Source organism: Strix uralensis, chromosome 8 (genome assembly GCF_047716275.1).
Source record: "Strix uralensis isolate ZFMK-TIS-50842 chromosome 8, bStrUra1, whole genome shotgun sequence".
Taxonomy (NCBI): Eukaryota; Metazoa; Chordata; class Aves; order Strigiformes; family Strigidae; genus Strix; species Strix uralensis.
Window position 1 is genome coordinate 2,757,945 of NC_133979.1, and position 21,487 is coordinate 2,779,431.

The 21,487-nt window shown below is 40.1% G+C and overlaps 1 protein-coding gene across 2 annotated transcripts in view; it reads right to left on the minus strand.

Moving 5' to 3' along the window:
* The window catches only part of CACHD1 (cache domain containing 1), a 111,479-nt gene that overhangs the window by 44,582 nt on the left and 45,410 nt on the right, over positions 1-21,487 (minus strand). For both annotated transcript variants that reach the window (XM_074875836.1, XM_074875837.1), the window contains exons 3-4: positions 15,927-16,075; positions 1,738-1,844 (exon numbers count right to left, since the gene is read on the minus strand). In XM_074875836.1, coding sequence (XP_074731937.1) covers positions 1,738-1,844; positions 15,927-16,075 — 256 coding nt within the window. The remainder of the gene's footprint in view (positions 1-1,737; positions 1,845-15,926; positions 16,076-21,487) is intronic.

Genomic DNA, 21,487 nt, shown 5'->3' on the forward strand with positions numbered 1-21,487 from the left:
CCTCTTCTCTTCTGCTGCCCTTTGCTGCCAATGCCATTTTTTGAAGATACTCCTTTCATCAGGAAGCTTTCAAGCTGGAGGCAAGGGAAGAGGCGGCATTCAAGTCTTACTGTCAAGTCAGGACAGCAAGAAGCTTGGAACATGCACTCACTTTGTTTCTGTGAGAATTTAAACCAGAAATTTAAAAAATGTTTAGGGGAAACTATAGCTTGTTTGTTTTCCACCACTCAAGAAGAAGGAATATTTCTTTAATGCTTTTTTTTACATCCATCTTCTGCAGTAGAAAAAGAATGGGTTTTTTACTTAAATAAAAAACGTCAAGTGATTCATTCAATGCTTTGCTTTTATAACAGTGCCTGAAAACTCGCTTGCAAAAATTATTTCGATTAATCAAGAGCAGCATATGGTTTTAAACATTATTTTAAAAAGAGTAAGTTGTTTGCTTGGTTGGTTTTTTTTAATAAAGAGATAGCTTATGAGTAAAACAAAGCCCAGCAAATCATAGTAAGTGAACAAAGACTGCCTATCCTTAGGATGGAAAACACTATACAAATTATGGTGATGAGATGTATGTCAGGAAATTAGCTTGTCTGGCCAGCACCTGCATTCAAGATGTGGTATACTGTGGATGGGATGAAAAGGAACCTACAGGGACTGTTCGTCTTGCTTTTGGTTTTTACTTCTTTTTTTTAGATTTCATTAGAAATCCAGAAAGCAAAGCTGTAAGAACGGACACAGTAAGAGAGGCTAGAGAGAAATGTGGGATACTTTCAACTATTTGTTTTAAGATATGCAAATGCTCTGCGCATGGTGAGGGTGGAATGGGCAGGTCTGCCACTTCATCAGTCAAGTTAATTTTATTCCAAAAGACACATGAAAATTAAAATTACAAAAATATTCTCTCAAGTTTGCTTCACGTGTCAAAAAAAATTTAAAAAATTCAACAAACAAAAAACCCCAAAACTTATGCTAAATGAAATCCTAATGCCTCTAGTTGACAACACTAAGGCATCATAAAAAGTTGAAACGTAAGATGGAACAGCTGGACAAAACTATGACTAAAAAAACCCTGAAATCCATGTATTAATTCAAGTTGACTAGGATGCAAAAAAAGAAAAGCATTGCTGCACTGGAGGACCAAAAGCTGACTTTTTCAGGGATAAGTCATATGTATTTTGGTTCTAAGCATATTTCTAGCTCTTTAAGTGTGTCAAGCAAATGCACTGACTGTCAAGATGGAAATGCCCTGACAAGACAAAGAAAGGAAATATTTTAGGATGTCCTTATATTTTGTAGTTTTTGCATATCGCTGCAAACACAGCCTCACATTAGCTGAACTCAGCTAAGAAGATCAGAGAAACTTCTTTGCATGGCCCCTTCAGCAGCTGACACTACTGATGCCAAAGCAGACAGGCCTAGGAAGGAAAGTGTCTTGAGAAAAAAAAAAAGAAGAAATAAAAAGTGCATAAACCACAACAAAATTATCCATGGTAGGCTGGAATAAAATCTTCATGACATTTTTATAAAGTACTTAGACTAAGGGCATTACTTTAGGTATCATCTTTCAATCATGAAATCTCAAATTAAGAGCAGTGTGACAGTTTCAAGGAGAAATAAAAGCTTGTTGCTATGGCAATCAATGCTAATTCTCTAAGCCAAGGAAATGTTCAAGTCTAATGGGAAAAAAAAAACAACCTACAACAGGAAGAAAAAAAAGCCCAAAACTATACTACTTACCAGAATTTAAGTCACGTCCAGGATTGAAGGCTCTGCTGTTGACAGTGGTAGACAGTCTATCACAGCTAATAGTTCTAGAAACATTGGTGTTAAAATTTCCATCAAATCTGAAATGACAACACAGGATGAGCAACCTAACATTATGTATTAAACCTACAGAGCATTTACAATGGAAACGCATATTTTTGAAATTTCAGTGAAGAGTAATCATTTTGGAAACTCCAACATTATACATATTTTAAGCGTCCAGGAAAAACTACGAAACTGAAAACTAAGGGGGATAAGCTCATCACAGCTGGATTGCATCTGCTTTCTACAATGATATATTCCATTTTCCTCCACAGCATTCCTTGAAAGAGAGGATCATAAGAGAGTGTTTTAAACAGTAGAGGTTCCAGCTTGGGAAATGTGTGTAGCATCCAGGAATGCCATCAGGAAGTGTTTCCTCCTGCTGTTGAATCAACCTTTTTCTTGCTACAGACTCTTTCACCAGTACTATTATTTCATCTTTCACTTTTAAAAAATTTATTCCAAGTGCCTTGCATGAAGAGGATTTCCTCTTTATGTCTTTATGAGAAAGATCTAATAGAGCAATTGTAAACCTGTTTTCTGTACCAAAACTTGAGGATTTACATTCCAAATAGTGGAAGGAACTTGACAGTGTGAAGTACTGTTACATTTTGGTTAGGAATAATTCAAATACATTCACAATTCTAATGCAAAAAGTATTCTAATGCACAGTTTGAATGATGAAAACATATAATTAAACCAATGTCTTAAAATTTAAATAAAAAGGGTTTTAAAGGATTATAAATAACTAGAAACACTTCTGAAGCTTTCAAGGACTTAAATGCAGTTTTGTTTCATTTACATAGGCCAATTTTATTTGCTAACATTTTTGTCACCTTGAACATTTTGATTACATTTGACTTATGATAGTGTGATTATCCTAGTACTTCAAAAACCTATCTATTTCCTATCAAAGAATTTTTCTACCATCACCCTATTCCTAAGAAATTACAACAGACTGCAAGCGAGGTCTGCATAACGCCCTGTTCTGGACGAAGAGCCTTAACTAGCCTGTCTGACATGAAGGCTGATAGGAAATGAGTCTTGGAGAGAAACCAGGCAGAGTAGGCGTGTGTTCAATACTGTCAAGACTAAACCAGCAACTTACACAAAAAACAGCTACATCAAAAGATACTGAGCAACTTACTTAGTATTAATGGCACATCAAGCACTGCCTTACATCTATAGACCACTCACTCAGTGCCATGCTAATGCTTTCCATTTAGCTCCATGCACATTATATTTGTGCTTAAGGTTCTTTATTTAGTTGTGTATTGTCAACTGCACTTAATTGCTTAAACTGAGGTTACATTTTTTCATACACACATGTGTATGTACACATACCAACACACCCACACATATATGCTATCACATAGAGGAGACCCAAAATATTGCAAGAAGTGGTATGAAAAACAAGCATTGTTGAAGATTTTAATTAAGAAATTGAAATCCAGAAAGTTCCATCTCCTTCAACAAATATGGTGCCCAGTAAGAATGGAAAGACACTGATTTTCTGGTTCTGTCCTTACAGAATGCTTGCTGTAAGGGCTGGGGTTTGTAGACACAAACAGACAATAAAACAATGAACTTCTAAATCATCTCCTTAAAACAACAATTAGCAGAAACAAAAACCACAGACAGATGGAATTGGTTACTGCAAGGAAATTTCAAGTTCTGACCACAGGAAGCAAGTATTTTTAAGCAAACTAAAACTCTCCTAATCCAGTGTATTTTCTTTCAGCCCAATTCAAAATAATTTCATTCTACAGGGACACAGCCGCAGCAGCCCCAAGTCAGTCAGATACAGGATTTTCTGAGAGCCCCATCTCTCAGTTTATGGGGTCCACACACACCGGACGCAGGAAAACCTTTTATGACTTAGAAGTGAAAACTAACTAAGAAAAAGAAAAATTTTTGTTAGTAGGCTTAAGATCATCACCTCTGTAGGTGACTGGATCCACTTTCAGAAAATTTTAGCATTAGAAAAGCAGACAAATGCTCCAGAGAGGAGCTCTGGAGTTCACTGCGAGCAGCACTGCTGTTCCATACCCAGGCCATGCGTTTGCCTTTTCTTCATGATTCATGTCAGTATAACCATATTTAAGGTTGGGCTGATTTTTTTTTTTTTGTTTGTTTAAAGCAGAGGTTTAACTTCTGTTATGAGTGAAGAGTACAGCATAGGCTTCTCACAAGCTTAGAAATTTGTCCTTCAAGTATAGAAGTAATTTCCAGAGACCTTACTATTAAACTCCTTAATGATTTTCTGAATTGCAAATAAGTAAAATAGTCTTTTATGCAAATGCATAACAAAACCTCAGACACTGACTTCTTTGGTCTTAACATCAGATTAAATTTTGATTCTTGTAGAGTCACAAGAAGTCTCATTTTACATAGCTAGAGCTCATCAGACCAGAGGCTCTATTTGAAGAAGCTCTAATCAAACTGAATTTTTGAATATGCAAAAAGTCAGCATTATTGATTACTAGCCACTTAATTTTAATATCTTCACTGCCACATACAAATATCAATAAAAACAAGGTCTCCTTAAACTGGCATGCTTTAAAATTAGTTTAATGTATATCCATAAACCCTACACACATCTTAAACTGCGTTATTCTTAAAGGAGATGAATGAGACTACCAGTGAACAGTTAAGAGTAACTGAGACACCACCATTTTCTGATCCCTTCTCAAACCTAGACTTGGGGTCTAGGAAATATATATTGGAAATAATTAACTGCCCTCCACACACTTTAAAAAATATGTGGAATAAATGCAGTTTAAACACAGCTCTGTCCATTTTGGTCAATACTTTTATATGCATATATGAACACTGGGGGAAAAACCATATTTTTAAGTTGTAAACCTTCTACCATATAGGTACAAATGTATGTGGAGAGTGCAAGTTTGTGTGTCAGGGAGTCCCAGAGCAGCCTGTGCACAAATTGTCTCTCTCATCTCTTTACAAATACTTTACATACCTCAGTCTTTTGACATAATCAGGTTGCCCTACATAAACACAAACGTTTAACTTCACTTGCCCTCCTCTGTCCCCACCTAACACATGCAATTAAGAACTTGCTCATCACTAGTGAAACATTTTTAATTGCAGCAGCTGCTCAACACATCGAAACCACTCAGTGATGAGCAAAGTGAATAATGCTACATACAGCGGGAACAAGAACAGGCAGCTAAATTCCTTGCTCTACAAAAAGTACTGTGGGTTCCTTATTGGACGCAGATGTTCGGTGCTTTTGGTATTTTATCCAAAACAGCATAATCAACAGCACTCCATCAGTGATGGTGTTTTGATTCAAGACTCCGATAGGGGCAAAGAGCTTTTGGTGATCTTCTGCATTATCCTTGTTCTTCACAGTGAGGAACAGAAAGAGAAAAACGAATGAATGGGCAGACAGATAGAAAGGTCTCCTGTCCTCTTGATTGGACACTGCTACCATGAGGTTGTAAGCTATGTCAGACACCGAAAGTAGCCGGACCGTGATGGCATGGAGCTCTGCATGGGCTCATCCACTCAGCCAGGAGCTGCTTATTGAAATTATTGGTAACCTGGTCTCTGAAAACTCCCCGAAGTCCTCTCCATTGAGAAAAAGACTTGTCATTTCACAGGGATGTAGTTGTCAGATCAAGGCTTTTCCGATCTCCATTAAAATGTAAAAACTTCAAAAAATTACAGCTCCTACCAAGCAAGCAAAAATGTTGGGTTTTGTCGGCTAAAGAATCTCAAGACTAGGACTGATTGATAAAGGACCAGTTTCAAAAAAAGCATGTTTATCTTTGGGCAAAACCAGATGGAGAAGAGCTAGAGACTGCAAATTAAACATCTCCATGCTAAAGAAATATTTCCGAGGAATACTAAAGAACAAACTCTTAGGGAAAAATAATGACTTTTCAGGATGTTAGCTAATTGTCCCAGCGCTCCCATCAAAATCTATTAGTGATTGCAACAGGATACCTTGTTAGCAACTAACATTATTCATGTCTCAGAACATGGGCAGTAAATGCTGGGGTTTCATTCAAAATTATCTGGAATCTTCCTCTGCTTTGGTTTTATTTTATGCCAAGTCACTGCTCACACTCACTCAAAGTGACATGTGCATCCTGACATGCAGTTCTGACGCCACCCAAACTACTTGCTTTAAATTACCCAGCAGAGAAGTTGTATCTTGATTCAAAATGTTGAGTGTATTGCTACATCACTTCTTTGTACACACAAAGCTGCCAAACTGAGTTTCAGGTGTCTCAGTCATGACAGATATTAACATGGGGTTTCAAGCAGATGAACACCAGGTCCAATTCTAGCGTGCCTTCTAGGAAGGCAAAAATAAAGTTATCATCCTCAACTGCCCTGCCACAGGCACTTCTGCAGCCCCAAACTGATCGTACCAGCCAAGGGGATCAGTGCTTCAGCTATAAACACCCTGTTTACTTCGCAATCTTTACTGGAGCATGTCGAAGAACTTCAATGCAAAAAATCAACAAAGTCCCTCAGCTTTTCTCAGCAAGCAAGTATTACGTTACCCATCAGGAAAAGGAAGACATAGATGCCTAAATAATCTGCAGCAGAGCTGTAAAAGGAAAGCAAAAAATTACTGCAGCCCAGCTCACCCCTCTTTTCTCTTGCTACAGCACACAAGTAGCAAAAAGAGGATACAGTTAATGGGAAACTGATATGAATAAAATATGCAGAAGAAGAGTTGTTTTAAACCCCGTAAATTAAAGCCCAGCCCTCAGACAGATTTGTCATCCTAGAGCAAGGACTGCTCCAGACTGAGCTATGTGGGTTATCTACTTCAAATCTCTTTTCAGGTGCAGTTTGCCTTAAAACTGGCTTTTTGCACTTTGCAATGGAGTGTATTTTTAAAGTGTGACTGGTTCCGTGATACAAGGACCTTGAGAAGAGACCAGCTCCTGTCGCAAATGTATGTCCTCAGAAAACCAAGACCAGAAAGTGGGCAAAGGCAGTACTGTGGCAAATTTATACTGCAGTATTTGAGATCATTTTAATTACACTGGAGAATTTTCCATGTGCTTCTTTTGGGTGCCTCTAAGTTGTTTCAACTAAGAATATGCTATTAATCTATTTGGCAATCTTCACCATTAAAGCATCAATTAAAACTAAAGCCTCAACACTGCCATATGGCATTTACAGTAAATTCTTATATTCTTGGCTGTAGCTACTGGTTTTACCTTTCCTACAATGTATTTGTACTTTGCATGTTTTCCACACAAGTTTCAAACCATACAAATCTTCTCATCACTTGCATTGGAAGAAGTTAAACCAAAAACTTTAATATTCTAAGATTTGCAGACAAGCATTGATCACCACCCTTTCTCTGCACAAAGGAGATGTAAGTTTTACCAGTGTCTCCCACTTTTGCCAGCAGCAAGACTGTGAGGACGATAACAGCGATGGCTGACCGAGGTCTCCTCTGAGATTTGGCCCAGAATGTTCTAGGTGGTAACACATCAGCCAACACTTAGGAAGTCCTCCAAAATCCTTACCAGAAAAACACAACAAAACCTGTATTTAGCTGTAATTAGGTTTTGTACTTACTTAAACGAGAGCAAAAGGCATTGGCTGAAATTCAGTTTGAAGACAGGCCCCCTCACCCCATCCCCCTTTCCCTGCCTCCCTCTAAAAAGCCCGTCCTTCTGGATTCACTTTAATGAACAACTGATCGAAACTGCATCCCGAGGGAGCAAACAGAGCTGCGACTCCCACTTTGATCTCTTCCCCATGGAAAAACGCGCTCCCTGCCTGGCTTGCAAGATGTTCATTTGATTGACATTTGCTCTGATGTGCAAACTGCTTTGAACTTCAGACGTTAAATTCCCATCAGGCTGCACTCATTTTTATTCTCCTTCAACAGGATTTACAAGCAGGAGATCAGCAAGTGTAGAAGATAAAATAAATTTGCAGAAGCTTTGAATCTTACATCAAAACAGTGCTCAAGTGAGTTCCAATTGGATTTTGTTCGGCCTGAATTTACAGTGTAAATCAACCTCTTTTGTACAGTTTCATTTTAGGGAAAAATGAGGGAGCTGCATATAAAAATGACACTTGAGCAGCTACTGAGGGGTTCTCATTGTTTTAAGACTCATTTCTTTCCCTCCCTTTCCATTCACACAAATTTAAAACTGATTTTAGTATGCAAATGAAATTATATAAGTTCATTGAAAATTCAGCATTTCCTTTGAAATTCACAACTAGACCTGCTTTCTAGATTGTAAGGCAAGATTTTAACTTATATTTTACATACTTAAATAAAGACTTAAATATATGGTTCCCATTGCATCTAAACAGAATGTTGAAAAACAGTGTTTTTATGAATAAATTAAACAAAAAGAAGCTACTGATGATTCAGTTAACCAGTTTCTTCTGGCAAGGCATAGAAATTGTTCCCATTATTTCAATTACTGCTTGGAAAAAAGTATACTTGCTCTCAGATGTAAAGAAAGCGTATTATTGGAAGGAGGACTGCAACTCAGTAACACAAACTATTCCAAAAACCACTTTTTCACAAGGAGCTCAGCCACATTTACAAAGTAAAAGCAACAGTCCAAGAGAGCAATTTCCTAAATACCTGCTACAGTTTATGGACAAAACAAGTTCATGCCAAGACTAGCACTATGCACACTCCCTATATTTTCTAGAAACCCTCAGGCATTACTGTAGTCTGAGACTTTGCAAGAACAGCAAATAGATCTTAAATTTCATTTAGTGTGGCCCACCCACTTCTCCTTTGGAAGTGCAGCTCTTCAGATATTGCAGCAACTGAAGGAACTGAATGGGATTCCCGTTATCTTCCACTTAACTGCTCCAGAGAGGAAAGATAAACACAGAAAGAGCTGTGATAAAATTGAACTGCATTAGCAAATATTTAACCATCTGTTTAAAAAAGAAAAAAACAGGCCACTACTGAAGGCGATATCACAGTCAGGGAGTAAATGATTTTCAAAAATAGGTTTGTAAACTCACTTATTCAAACAGCTCTATTAATGTTTGTAACGCAACACTGCCAAGTAGTATGTTTTACCAACAAATATTTCTCCATTCCGTTTCCTTTCACAAATTTAGATAAATGCATTCCCTAAGCTCTTATCAGCATAGTTAAACAACAAAAATAGATTTCCAGCCATCTTGAAACATGTATGTTAGCAGCAGAAGCAAGAGCATTAATGAATGGCAATCTGTCTCTAAACATGTTTTTTGGAGATGCGTGACAACTTCGCATAAAAACCACCGGTGACATTCATTTCTGTCCCCCAGGGTAGGACCAAAGAGAAAGGGAGATGTTTCCACCAGCACACGTGTATGTTCATGTCCGTTTGCAGGTGCAGGGCTATTGGGGGACCATGGTTGGCCATGCCACCCCTCTCGGCAGCAAGGCAGCATGAGAGGCAGCTTCCCGGCACTGCAACTCTGCGCTCTCTCTCCGCTCAGGTCCCAGTCACAGGCAACTCAAGGAAGCTGTTTCCCGCCCTCTCTCACAGACACCCAAGGACATGAAATGCTGTTGCATATCAGAGCATGATGGGTCTTAAAAGTGGGCAGGAGAGGAGAAGGATCTAGACTGGGTTAGGGAAGATTTTTTGTCTCCCTTTAAAAGCACCGTCTCTGTTTTTTTGTTGGAAAAGCTGCACGGGTAGCTGCGTGTTTCCTCACAAATAAGAAGTTATAGCCTCTATTTTTTGGAAGGTAATCTTGCTGCAGATGTGCAGGGCTTTGTTATGTCAAGAAAACCTCTGGAGTGCATCAGTTTTGTAAAGCACATACTTGCAACTGCGTCTTCATGTGTACTTATCGTGTGAACATAACTTTAACTTACCTGGCAAAACGGGAACTGTATAAAACTACTTCTGAAAGTCTCATACAAGAGCCAGCTAGCATCAATCACAGCTTCTCCTGAAAAAGGCATTTTGTACACCAGGTGGGTGATGAAAACATTACACACATCAGACTTACTCTTTTGTGCAGAAAGAGTTTGATTTTCTTTCATCTGCAAATATTCAATACAAAACACCTATTTGATCTACATTGCCATCCAGTCCGACACCATCTTTATGAAGAAAGCTATTTCAGTTGTCACTCACAAGTCAGACCATGCAGACCTGCAAAGTTACAACTCCACACAAAGCTAACGCTTCCAAACCTGCTTCCCAAAACTAGTTTAAGTCACTATTTAGACACTTTTCACAACTGACACATATCCTATAAGTTCCCACTGAAGGTGCAGGGAAGCTGCAGGTGCTCAGTACTTCTGATAAATAAACACTGTTAATTCTTTCACCTACCCTCTTGCTGATACTCTGCTACAGCCCCATCTACACCCCCCACACATCAGGCTGTTAAAGTTCCAAGACTCCCTAAAGATCTACCGAGGGCTTTCTCGGGAACAAAGCATCTCAGGCACGACAAACAGGAGACACCACCTTGTACACAAAGGTATCTATCCTCTCTTAAGAAGGAAGATACTTGAATTAAAACATTGTCTTGTAAATAACCACCCAATTCAATCATGATAGGGAATGTCTGGAGACAGCATGAAACCTGTTTCTCATGGCTTCTTCAGCAGCCTTTATTAGTCAGGAAACACAAAGCCTTGTTTTTCCAGCAGGGATTTCTTCAAGGATTAGAAGATGCATGTCACTTGACATCCATTTTCCTTATCTCCCATCAGCTTATCCATCCATTTTGCTAAGAGCCCGGAGCACTTTATCCACATTAACTCTGGTTGGAGCAATGCCTTTTCTCAACTGCTATGGGCATTTCCCCAACGCATCACACAGCCCTGGGAAAAGGAGCAAGTCTCCAGGCTCCAACCCCACGGACACAAATATAGCCCAGATACCAGATCTTTGTACCTCTGAGCTTGTCTGAAAGCTATGCTCTCTGGTTGCGCTCTCCCTGCATTGCCATCATGGTTTTTTCATTCCCAAACCTTGATTCAGTAGAACTGAAAATACCAACTGGTATATTTGAAGAAAGGAACAGCAACAACTGAAGAAAAACACACAGCCCCTGCTCCGATTTAGCAGTCCAACTCTGCTTAGCTGTACTTGCATATATACTTAAGCGTATGATTAATTTCCATTTACACAAGCACATGTTTAAACACTTTGGTAAACCAGATGAGCATAAGCATATGATTAAATGTTTATTGAATTAAGGCCTATGGAAAAGTCTCTTGCCAAAACCACTCAATAGCCACCAACTGCACTGCTTCATCAAGTTGGTTTTGCATATTCTAATTTACTTATTTATTTTTACCACTTTCCAAAACAAGGTGGTTCCATTGCACAAAGCTACCTTGGTGGGAAGAACAAATATGTGACTGCTAGTACTTACACTAGTTAGGCCGGTATATGTTGGGTACAGTATAGTAACCAAAAGCACAGTCAGGCTGTTAATTTTAGTTCAAAACTAGTCACTATGGACTGGAATCACAGTCATGGAAACTTACTCATTTGGGCTCTTCACTGTAAAAGCCAACACCACGTAATGGCAATAAAATAAATATTGCTTTCCCTGTCATATCTTACTACTTGACTAAATGAACAATTTAAATGCCAAGTTCATTTTATATCCCAGTTTGCGCTTTGTTAGTCCTATTTTGTATCATTTATTTGTAGTCACCAGGTGTGGCATTCTCACTATATATCTCAAACAACAGGGCAAACTGTCTGAAGCCAATGCCCAGACAAATACAAGCAAACACAAGACCACACATGGCTAATTTTGTTAATGGTAACAACAAATATAAACTAAAGATACAAAGCCATCAAAAAAACTCGGGGGAAAAAAAAAAACAACCAGCTTTTCTACACAATAGTTCATCACCTTGCCAACTAATTTTCCCAAAACCAATCCAAACTTGCTGCATTCCCAACACAATGTCAATAAGCTAGACCACAGTGTGAAAGGCTGATGGAAGAATCACCTGACAGCATGAAGTGTCCCCAGATTTTCAAATGTCACCATGTGTTTAGAGACTGAACACCATGTAATAAACAGCCTTAAATATTGTGGGACAGGCCTTCAAATCTACCTTAAAAATACACCCTGAAGATAACATGCTTCTGACACTGTTCCTGCACCAACTGTTTACTCAAGTAAAGAGGCCACGCAACAGAACACCTCCCTACACCAAGAAAAAGAATACACAGTTTAGCAGTTGTAACACAAATATTTCACAACCCTCCTGAAGGAAAAACCATAGCCCTAAGGACACACACATCTTCAAGGTACAATCTAAAGCCAAGTTTCTCCTGAAAACAGCAAACAGCACCGACAAATCTGTGTCTTTTTCAGTGTGACCTCTTCTATAACAGCAGCTAATAAATTCTCTAAACCAAACTATTATAATTATTGTTGCTCTAACACCAGTACTCCTCTGCCCAACACTAAACACACATCTTTTAAACATCAAGGATAAGCTGTCAACAGCAATGGCACATCTAACAACTTCTTACAAGCGCAGGCCTCCTCATAGCAGGAACAAGTTAGTCCAAAAATTAAAGGTAGAAGAACTCAAGTAAATCAATAGCCTTCAAAATATGATGACAATATCCAGGTGGGAGATACTGTGTCTGTGTTTTAAAAATAATTCCTAAATCCACATTCAAACACTTATACATGTGTTCCAGTTCTCCAAAATCTAACCGCTAAGGTTGGTATCTTAGTTTTTAGTATTGTCTGTCAAAAATCTCAGTTTATGTATCTCTTTGGACCAAAAAAAAAAAAAGCTATTGGTGATTTCAGATAAATCTGCCTGCAAAGAACTCACCCCACTGGCTGTTTCCCCACTTTTAACCAGGCCTAGAAGTGCCCAAGGGGGATCCTGATGAGCACGTAATCCTTTAATTTCAATTGAAAGTTTCTGCTTAAAAAGAAGGTTATCTCATTTTGAGACTTATATTAAAAATTCATCTCTTTTCTGGAGCGGCAGGGAGATGATGACAGATTTGAGGTAGCTGATGCTCAACAGGGGAACAGTGTTTGGTACCAGCCTGGCTTTTCAGGAACAACCACCTTGTGCCCATGTGAACCATTTTACTTTCCCTTTTAGCAGGCTTGTGTCAAACACAAGACCTAATAACATCACCTTGGATATCAACATTAGCTTTTTTCCCCTTGACATTTTCACCGAAATGGGGAATCTCCCTGAAGGAAGATGCCACAAAGAAGGAAAATGAAAGGAAGAGCAGCATGTAGGAAAGGCAGGACAAGAAACGACAACTGAAACGATGGCAGAAGTGTTTAGACAAATCAGGTGATGAAAGCACAGCGCTAACAACTGGGAAGTTAAGTTTCAGAAGGAAAACATGTTTTTACATTCTTTCTTTGTAAGTCTCACAGACAATTTCCTAAAGATGGCAGTAGGGGTATTCCTGATAAGCCACCATTCTCAATCATACACACTCGACCAGGTCTTGCTGAAGTGTTGTCTGGAAGATCCTGCAGACCAACAGACTGGTCTGGTAACTACTTAAGCAGATTTAGTATTATCAATCCAAGTAACTAAATAACAAGAATCCTATTGTAGAGCCTGAATGAGGAGCTCTGCAAATAGAATATTCACCTCGCTGCTTTGCCAGCTGTGACCTCCAGTTCATTTTTTGAAACACTTACTGTGAAGGATCCTTATGCAAGTCCACCAAGGATAAAGAAATTTCTAAAGGACTTCCAAGCTAAGTAATTTGGAGGACAAAGTGAAAAAAAATTCATGAAAGTTTCTAGATTAAAAGCAGACCTCTCTCTTTTTATGTTTTAATGAAAAATTATGCATTACTGACAATAAACCTCCTCATTCGTCCTTCTTGTCACCCCTTGCTTGGAAGGTGTTACTGCTGGCTGGCAGTTCCTGCACGGAGAGATCAGAGGGCAGAAAGGTTTTCATTCTCAACTAATTCTTGACCTTTCTACTACCGCTGCCGACAGCCTAGCTATTTGGCACCAGATATGCCAGCATTTTACACAGACACTTTGTCCAGCAGGAACTGCACTGTGACCACCAAATTTACACACAACCCAACAACAGGGTACCCGTTTCTTTGGAGTCACCTGAGGCTTTCTTGGAGTCACTTGAGGCTTTCTTACTTCCATGCCAATCAAAACAAACACAAAACCAGCAAGTGGCGTTTCTCTCCAGCCACAGATTCATACCACATATTTGAATGTAGTGAATATTTTAAATCCTCATGTAAGTTTGTTTGTCCTTACATAAGCAACTCTGCTAATGACACCGAGCTGTGTGGTGTGATGGAGGGGAGGGAGGGAAGGATCCATCCAGGGGACCTGGGCAGGCTGGAGAGGTGGGACGGGAAAACCTCATGGAGTTCAACAAGGCCAAGGGCAAGGTCCTGCCCATGGGTCGGGGCAATCCCAAGCACAAATCCAGGCTGGGCGAGGAGGGGATGGAGAGCAGCCCCAAGGAGAAGGACCTGGGTTGGGGGGTGGAAAACTGACTGTGAACCAGCAACGTGCGCTGGCAGCCCAGAAAGCCACCCATGTGCTGGGCTGCACCCAGAGCAGCGTGGGCAGCAGGGCGAGGGGGGGGATTCTCCCCCTCTGCTCCACTCTCAGGAGACCCCCCTGCAGTGCTGGGTCCAGCTCTGGGGGCACCAACAGCAGAAGGACACGGACCTGCTCGAGCGGGGCCAGAGGAGGCCACGAAGATGCTCGGGGGGCTGGAGCACCCCCCTGTGAGGACAGGCTGAGAGAGTTGGGGGGTTCAGCTGGAGAAGAGAAGGCTCCAGGGAGACCTTAGAGCGGCCTCCCAGGACTTAAAGGGGCTACAGGAAAGGGGGGAGGACTCTTGATCAGGGGGGTAGGGATAGGACGAGGGGTAACGGGTTTAAACTAACAGAGGCAGATTTAAATTAGGTCTAAGGAAGAAATTGTTCCCTGTGAGGGTGGTGAGGCCCTGGCACAGGTTGCCCAGAGAAGCTGTGGCTGCCCCCTCCCTGGAAGGGTTCAAGGCCAGGTTGGACGGGGCTTTGGGTAACCTGGGCTAGTGGAAGGCGTCCCTGCCCGGGGCAGGGGGGGTGGACTAGATGATCTTTAAGGTGCTTTCCTCCCCAAACCTTGCTGTGATTCTATGAGAAGCAAAGGTTAATATCACGCTTAAGAAAACATGAAAGCATGTTGTCATTAAGCGAAGAGCTGTCTTATGAAGTTAGATTGCAGAAAATGCTTTTAATATTGATTATCCAAATTACCTTCCTCTCTAAAATGTTTTTAAATCAGACTGAGTTATAAACAATGAAAATATACTCTGTAATCAAGGTTTGTAATTTATAACAAGCAGAGAAAGTTAATCTTGTCTTATCTAGTGCATATGGAAGTAAAAGCTTTAAATGTTCATTGTTTAAAATAAATTATTACACTGTTATTGAAAAAATCAGATTTTCTATCACACCTTCCTACAATTAGGAAACCCAAAGAAGTTTCTGCAAATATGCAGCATAGTACAAGATTAAAGACAACCAACTGCCTTTAGACTATTCAAAACTCTCCAAAAGAAATGGAAAATGAACAAATTCGGTTTCCAAGCAATATACTCAATTTCTGTAAATCTCTCTGTGTATCGAACAGCAGCACGTCAACTTGATTAAACTGTAAAGCAGTAATTTTAGCATGTGATGTACTGACCAACTCGTGATTTTGGTTACTGCACTTCAAAGGAAAAAAAAAGGCAAACCAGAAGTCCCATGACTAGCTTCAGAAGAGTTATTCAGGGTAAGCAGTGCCTTGCTGCAAAAACGGTATCTTGGATATGGACAGACTCATTCTGTATAAAAGACCATTCTATGCAATTAAGAGTTGAACAAACTTTTTTCCATTTTGTTTCATTTTACAGTCCATTGGAGCTGAGTCCCAGTCCTTGTTTAGAGCTCCTCATTAAATATGTACGTAGTAGAAACATAGAATAAGAGGACAAGATAAAGAGCACCCTTGGAGTACTGTTTTCCCCCATTTCTCAGAGTTATCAAGAGTGGCAGAAAATACAGGTTATTTTGCAATTAAAAACTTTCACATTTCACTTTTTTCTTCACATATTAAATGACAGCGTGAGTAATTCAGTATTTAATACTTACTCCATCATAGACGGTGGAATTGTACAGCAGTCTTGGATCGCAGTCAAGGGCGATGTGAGATGAGCAGTATACGATGCTTCCACTACTTGCTTGTTACGATTCACAACATCCAAGTAACGGTTAAACTTCTCTCGAATTTTTTTTGCCAACTGGAAGAGTAAGAAGAAAGATGAAAATTAAGCCAGTGTCTCTGTATTACCATGTTTCTTATTAACAAACTTGAACGGACAGTAAAAACTGCATGTGTTAAAGATAACAGTTGTCTGCTTTGCTCACTGTACTTCTATTTTGTTGGCTTAAGCACTGTGAAGCCAAGTAATTAATAATATTGGCCACAGAAAGCAGTCTAGGCAAAAAAACAAGCTCAGGATCCAGGCAACCCCAAATACTGCCATGCCTATTTCTCTGTTCAGCAGCAGCCTCCTCAGTCAGGTGGGTCTGCACAGAAGTATTTCACAGCTCCTTTCATGTAGTTCTCAGTGTGATTTGGGCAAAATAAGCCATCTCAGTTCTTGCTTTTTTCTTTGTATCACCCACTGCTTTCCGGGGGTGGGGGGTGGGGCGGGGAGGGACACACCACAGGCTCTTAGCTGAGCATCTTCCAAATGATTTTCTTTATCGATCCAGCAGATCGCTGTGGCTAGTCATAAGCTACAACAGCTTAACTACAGACTTCAAATAACAAAATGAAAAAATCTGTAATTGACATTATATTATAACAGAATGAAAATAATGACAACTGTCTTGCACAGGTGAAATTCTTCCACAAGCCTTTTGTTGTTAGAAGGCAGCCACCTATAAATCAGGACAAGGTTTAGAGGTTAGACTATTGCTTGTAAGAGCAGATGATCGTATTTCTCTCCTTTCAGAAAGTGAAAACAGACTGTCACACCCCCCCCCCCCAGCAATTCTCAGGCCTTTAAAAAAAATTAAAGTGCCTAATTTTAGAAATAGCAATTTGGGTACTTCAGCCCTTCTCTTTAAATGTTTCTTTAAAAAAAAAAAAAAATCAAGTCAACAAATTTTTGCAAACAAATACATCTGAGCTCTGCATCAGGGCTTGCTGGTGAGCGATTCGAGGGCATGGTCGTGCCCGTGCCTTGAGCAGGCAGAGCCCCGTGCCCTCGCCGTGCCAGGCAGATTCAAAGCAGTCCCAAGGCACACGGTGTTAGCAAGGGTAGAGCCTGCTGGGACACATCACAGGCCTATGGAAGCTCCTGTGCTGTCGGATAGGAGCTCGCTTGTGTCTCGTTCATTAGGCACTTCACAACGAGCATGACTAATGACTTTGCAGGGGAAAATTGGAAGGGAAAAATTTGCGGCTGTTATTTGAGCAAACATGACGGTAAACACAGTTACTAGGAAGCATCAGGTTTTACAAGAAATTTACGGAGGCTTTTGCTTCTGGCCTTTCATTCAAAGGCAGAAATTAATGAAACAGAGTAGGCACGTACAAAATTCGCTCCAGCACATCCAGTATCCTTTTCATGCCAACATATCTATTACACATAATCATCAGCCAAATGCATCCTAAATGAAAGAGAATAATCTCTAAGCAATATACTGCAGTGTTGAATACTCAGAAATACTGCATTTCTGCAAACTTTCTTCAGAGCTAAAGTTAGCTCATTAGTTTGTAACACTCATCTCTCCTGCTGCCTGTACACTCCAAACTCTATGGGGATGATTTAATGGTGCCACTACATTTGTGCGCCGAGAAACACAGTGGGTTGTTCCAGATCCCCTGGACTGACAAATGTCTTTCCTAACTATTATTAACAGGACATTTCATCATGATTTACTTCATTATGCGAATAACAAGGCCCACACTGATAACAGCATTGCCTTTGCCTGCATTGTTCCCAGCAAATGCTGCAGCTCAACGACAGGTCTCCTAGGAGCACAGGTTTTAATAGGACCTTGCTCAAATGACTTGCAGAATTATACCTAATTAGTTTTGTAGAATGATTTATTGCCAAGGCACCAGAGGACCACTAACGGTCTCCTCCATGTTAGGCATCCAACACTATTAAATTGCTCCCAGTTGTTAGATCATAACCTGCTGAGTAGTTCCTTTTTTATTTTCCAGTAAACTTTCTTTTTGTCCAACTGTACTCTTCAAATGTTTCCTTGAGAAGTGTATTCTCCTGAACAGTCTCAAACATACAAAAGCCAAATTTCCTAAATCAAAGCATTTAAGTTTTATGGTTACAAAGTTCCTCTTTCAGTCTGGGCAAATGAAATACCTGTGCTTAAGCACTATGTAAATCAGATAGTTGAATCTATACGCTTCCTTCTTGGTTTCCCCTACCTGAAATCACAAAAAGGGAAGAGAGCTTAAGTTTGCTGAAAAAAGCACCACACGACCATCATTAGCAGTAACAAAACTAACACTGAGCATCAGAACAAAGGACTCTTGTTTGGAATCACTGCTTTTCTCTGATAAACGAATGCTGTACAAGATGAGGTTTCGGTGTTGATGAGTTTTCACCTTCCAGGTTGAATAAGAAAAGCACCCTACAACCTTTGAATTCTACCCTGCAGCGCAGGGTCTGGATATCTGACAAATCTTTTTTTCAGAAGAGCCTATACCTCCGAATCTGATAAAAAGCAAATGCTTAGTACCTAAACCGAATGTCGCATTGAAAAAACCTCTGAAAGGCTCAAAGTCATTACATTACTTTTATTAAATGGGATCCAACACAGGGCAGAGAGTCAAGTGCATGTCAGCAACAAGGGACCTGAAGCCTTGCAGAGCTACACCTCCCAGACCCGGCCCTGCCCACAGACATAAGCACAGTTGGGAGAACTGGGTTTGTCTAATCTGAAGAACCCTAAAAATACTGCCCTCTGATAGCAAGAGAATACTCCCAACAATCAAAACCACTTTAAAAACAGCTAACTCAAAACAGTCACCAATGGCAAGATGATCCAAAAGCAATTTTCCATTGAAAATTGATTACAATGAATAAACCATGTTAAGAAACTATGGGTAACACTCCAATCAGCTGAAAAATTACTAGAACCAAATGGTTCTAATTCATCAAATTGAGAAGTATAACCCAGATAAAGCCTAACAAAACTAACTTAATTTTAATTCCATAGTTGGACTTCACTGGAGCACAAAAATCCATGACAGTGAACAGGCATTCCAGCTCTCAGTGATTAAAACAACAGCAAAAAATAATACATACTTCCTAGCTCCTCATCTATGCCTTGCGTGCCCATGCATGCATGCACACTCACATCATTAGCTCAGAAACATCATTCAGTTTGCAAAGTGATGCACTCCGTTGCTAGAGCCTGTCAGAATAAAAGCTGCAGGCTTAAATCAGCTTCTCATTTTTCTAAATAAAAAAAACCCCAAATCTTTAACCAAAAGATCACTATTTTTCCAACACACACCCTGCTTTTTTTCACCTGCCTAGAGCTGAATAGCCGTTGCATACTGATGGATGCAAGACCCACACCACACTGGTTACGAAACCTCAAAGGTACTGAAAGAAAGAGATAACAAATAACAAAAGGACAGAGCACCGAACTATGAAACCATCCTAACATAATTGTTTAAAACATTTTTAAGGCAAAATGGAAAACTGTGTCCTGAATCAGGCACATAAAAGGGGCAGTAGCTGACATCCCATGCTCAGGTATACCCTTGGGTAGGTACCAAGTATGACAGGCATTTCCTGCTCCCACAGAAATGCTCAAAATCCCCTATTTTAATGGAGACTAAAATAGATCTGGATACCCTGAGATTGACATAAAATGCTATTATTCTTGGGTCAATTCTCAAAGTGCTCTTCACCTCATTTTAAAAAGAAAGGCTGGGGGAAGCCTTGCTCAGAATTCCTCATCTTTTTTTCAGATTTCTGTATTTCCTCCTTAATTTTAAGGAACTGAATAATAAGAAATGAGTGCTCGCTCCAAACAATGCAGCCATTAGCTCGATTTTTTTAATGTATTTTTTTTGACAGCTGGCATGCAGCCAAAGCATTTCAGTTTGCAGACAGGTTGGACGGTAACACCTGTTTCTATTACCGCAGCACCCATGGGTAATGCACTTCAATTGTCACCATCTCCACTGACAACCTTTCATCACAACATCAGTGAGGTTCTCTAATTTTCCCAGAGACATTTTCCTCATTTGCATAGCTCCCTCGAGCTTTTTTTTTTTTTTTTTAAAAGCTTCGTTCCCCTCAAAGCTCCACAGCTCTGAAGTCTTCCCTTTTCAGGGAGCACTGAGGGAAAGCAGAGCTCCAAGGTTAGGTTTTATTTCTGGCTGTATCTTAAAAGCCAAGGTATTTTTAATGTTTTCAAGACTGTGTATAAAATATGTATCAATGAGGTTGACAGGCACGGATGCCATAATGGACTCACCCATGGGGATTTAACACTGCCGGGCTCCTCAAAAATTATTGCTTACACATTCAAGAGTTTAGTTAGTATTTTTATTGTTAAATCCCCTCTGTGAACCAGAAGAACCTGGAACAAAAGTACCTTTCTTCAACATCCACCAGGCACTCCTTCCCCTGTATCACAGCTTAATACTACTGTGCATCCACAGATTCTTATTCTAGAAAATTTTAAACATATTTATTCCTAACCTGCTTGGCTCTTGAAGAAACCACTGCTTCTGTACAAACCCAGAAGAACACAGAGGTCAGCAGGGACATGGCCCGAGAAAGGATCATAGAATTGCCACCAGCTTCTTCCCACACCTCTGCTTTAACAGATTCAAACCATTCCTACTCCTCTGGATGACACTGAAAATACACTCTTGAGCATGCAATCAGGATGCAGGAAACTACTTTCCAATGTGCACTTCTTTAAAGAATCGGGACTTATCTGAGGCTTTCCACCAGCTAGTAATTTCAGCAAAGCTTCCCAAGGTTCAGTCAAAGGAAGGAGATGTCAAACATGGTGCACAACAAAAACTAGAGAAAGGGCCACAGTGCCTGAAAGTTATTCTGAAAATACATTCAACACAGTATGCATCGCCTTTAATCACAAAGCTACAATTAATCATCATAAAATTCAACATCTTGTGAGCATATCACTTTTCATAGCCAGGAAGATGTCATGCTCAACAGCACAATCTAGGGTTTTTCAGCACACTGATATATTTCCTCTGGAAATTCAAACCATGCCTGTTGCCAGCTGCCATGCTTTGAGTGACATGGGACAAGTCACAAACTGAAAGATCAGGGGTTGCAGTGGCTGTCCTTTAATCCACGCTTACATCGCTACCAGGTAGTGCTGCGATGTCTCCTCCACCTTGGAAGGGATGAACAGCAGTTCTAAATGAGGAGCCCCAAACAGTCTCATCAGTTACTGTTTACAAAACCTGCTCCCTCTTTTCTCAAGAGTTCAAAAGCTCATTGCCCAGTCCAAAAACAAACAAACAAAAAAAACCCAGCCTCACCTAAAGCGCAGCACACTGACATGCCAGGTCTTACCACGCTGCACCTCGCCGGCCAAGAGGAAAGCGCTTATGGCAAGTGCAGAGCTTGCTCTTACCACTTCTACAAAACACCTGAGGCAGGCACATCAGGACCCTG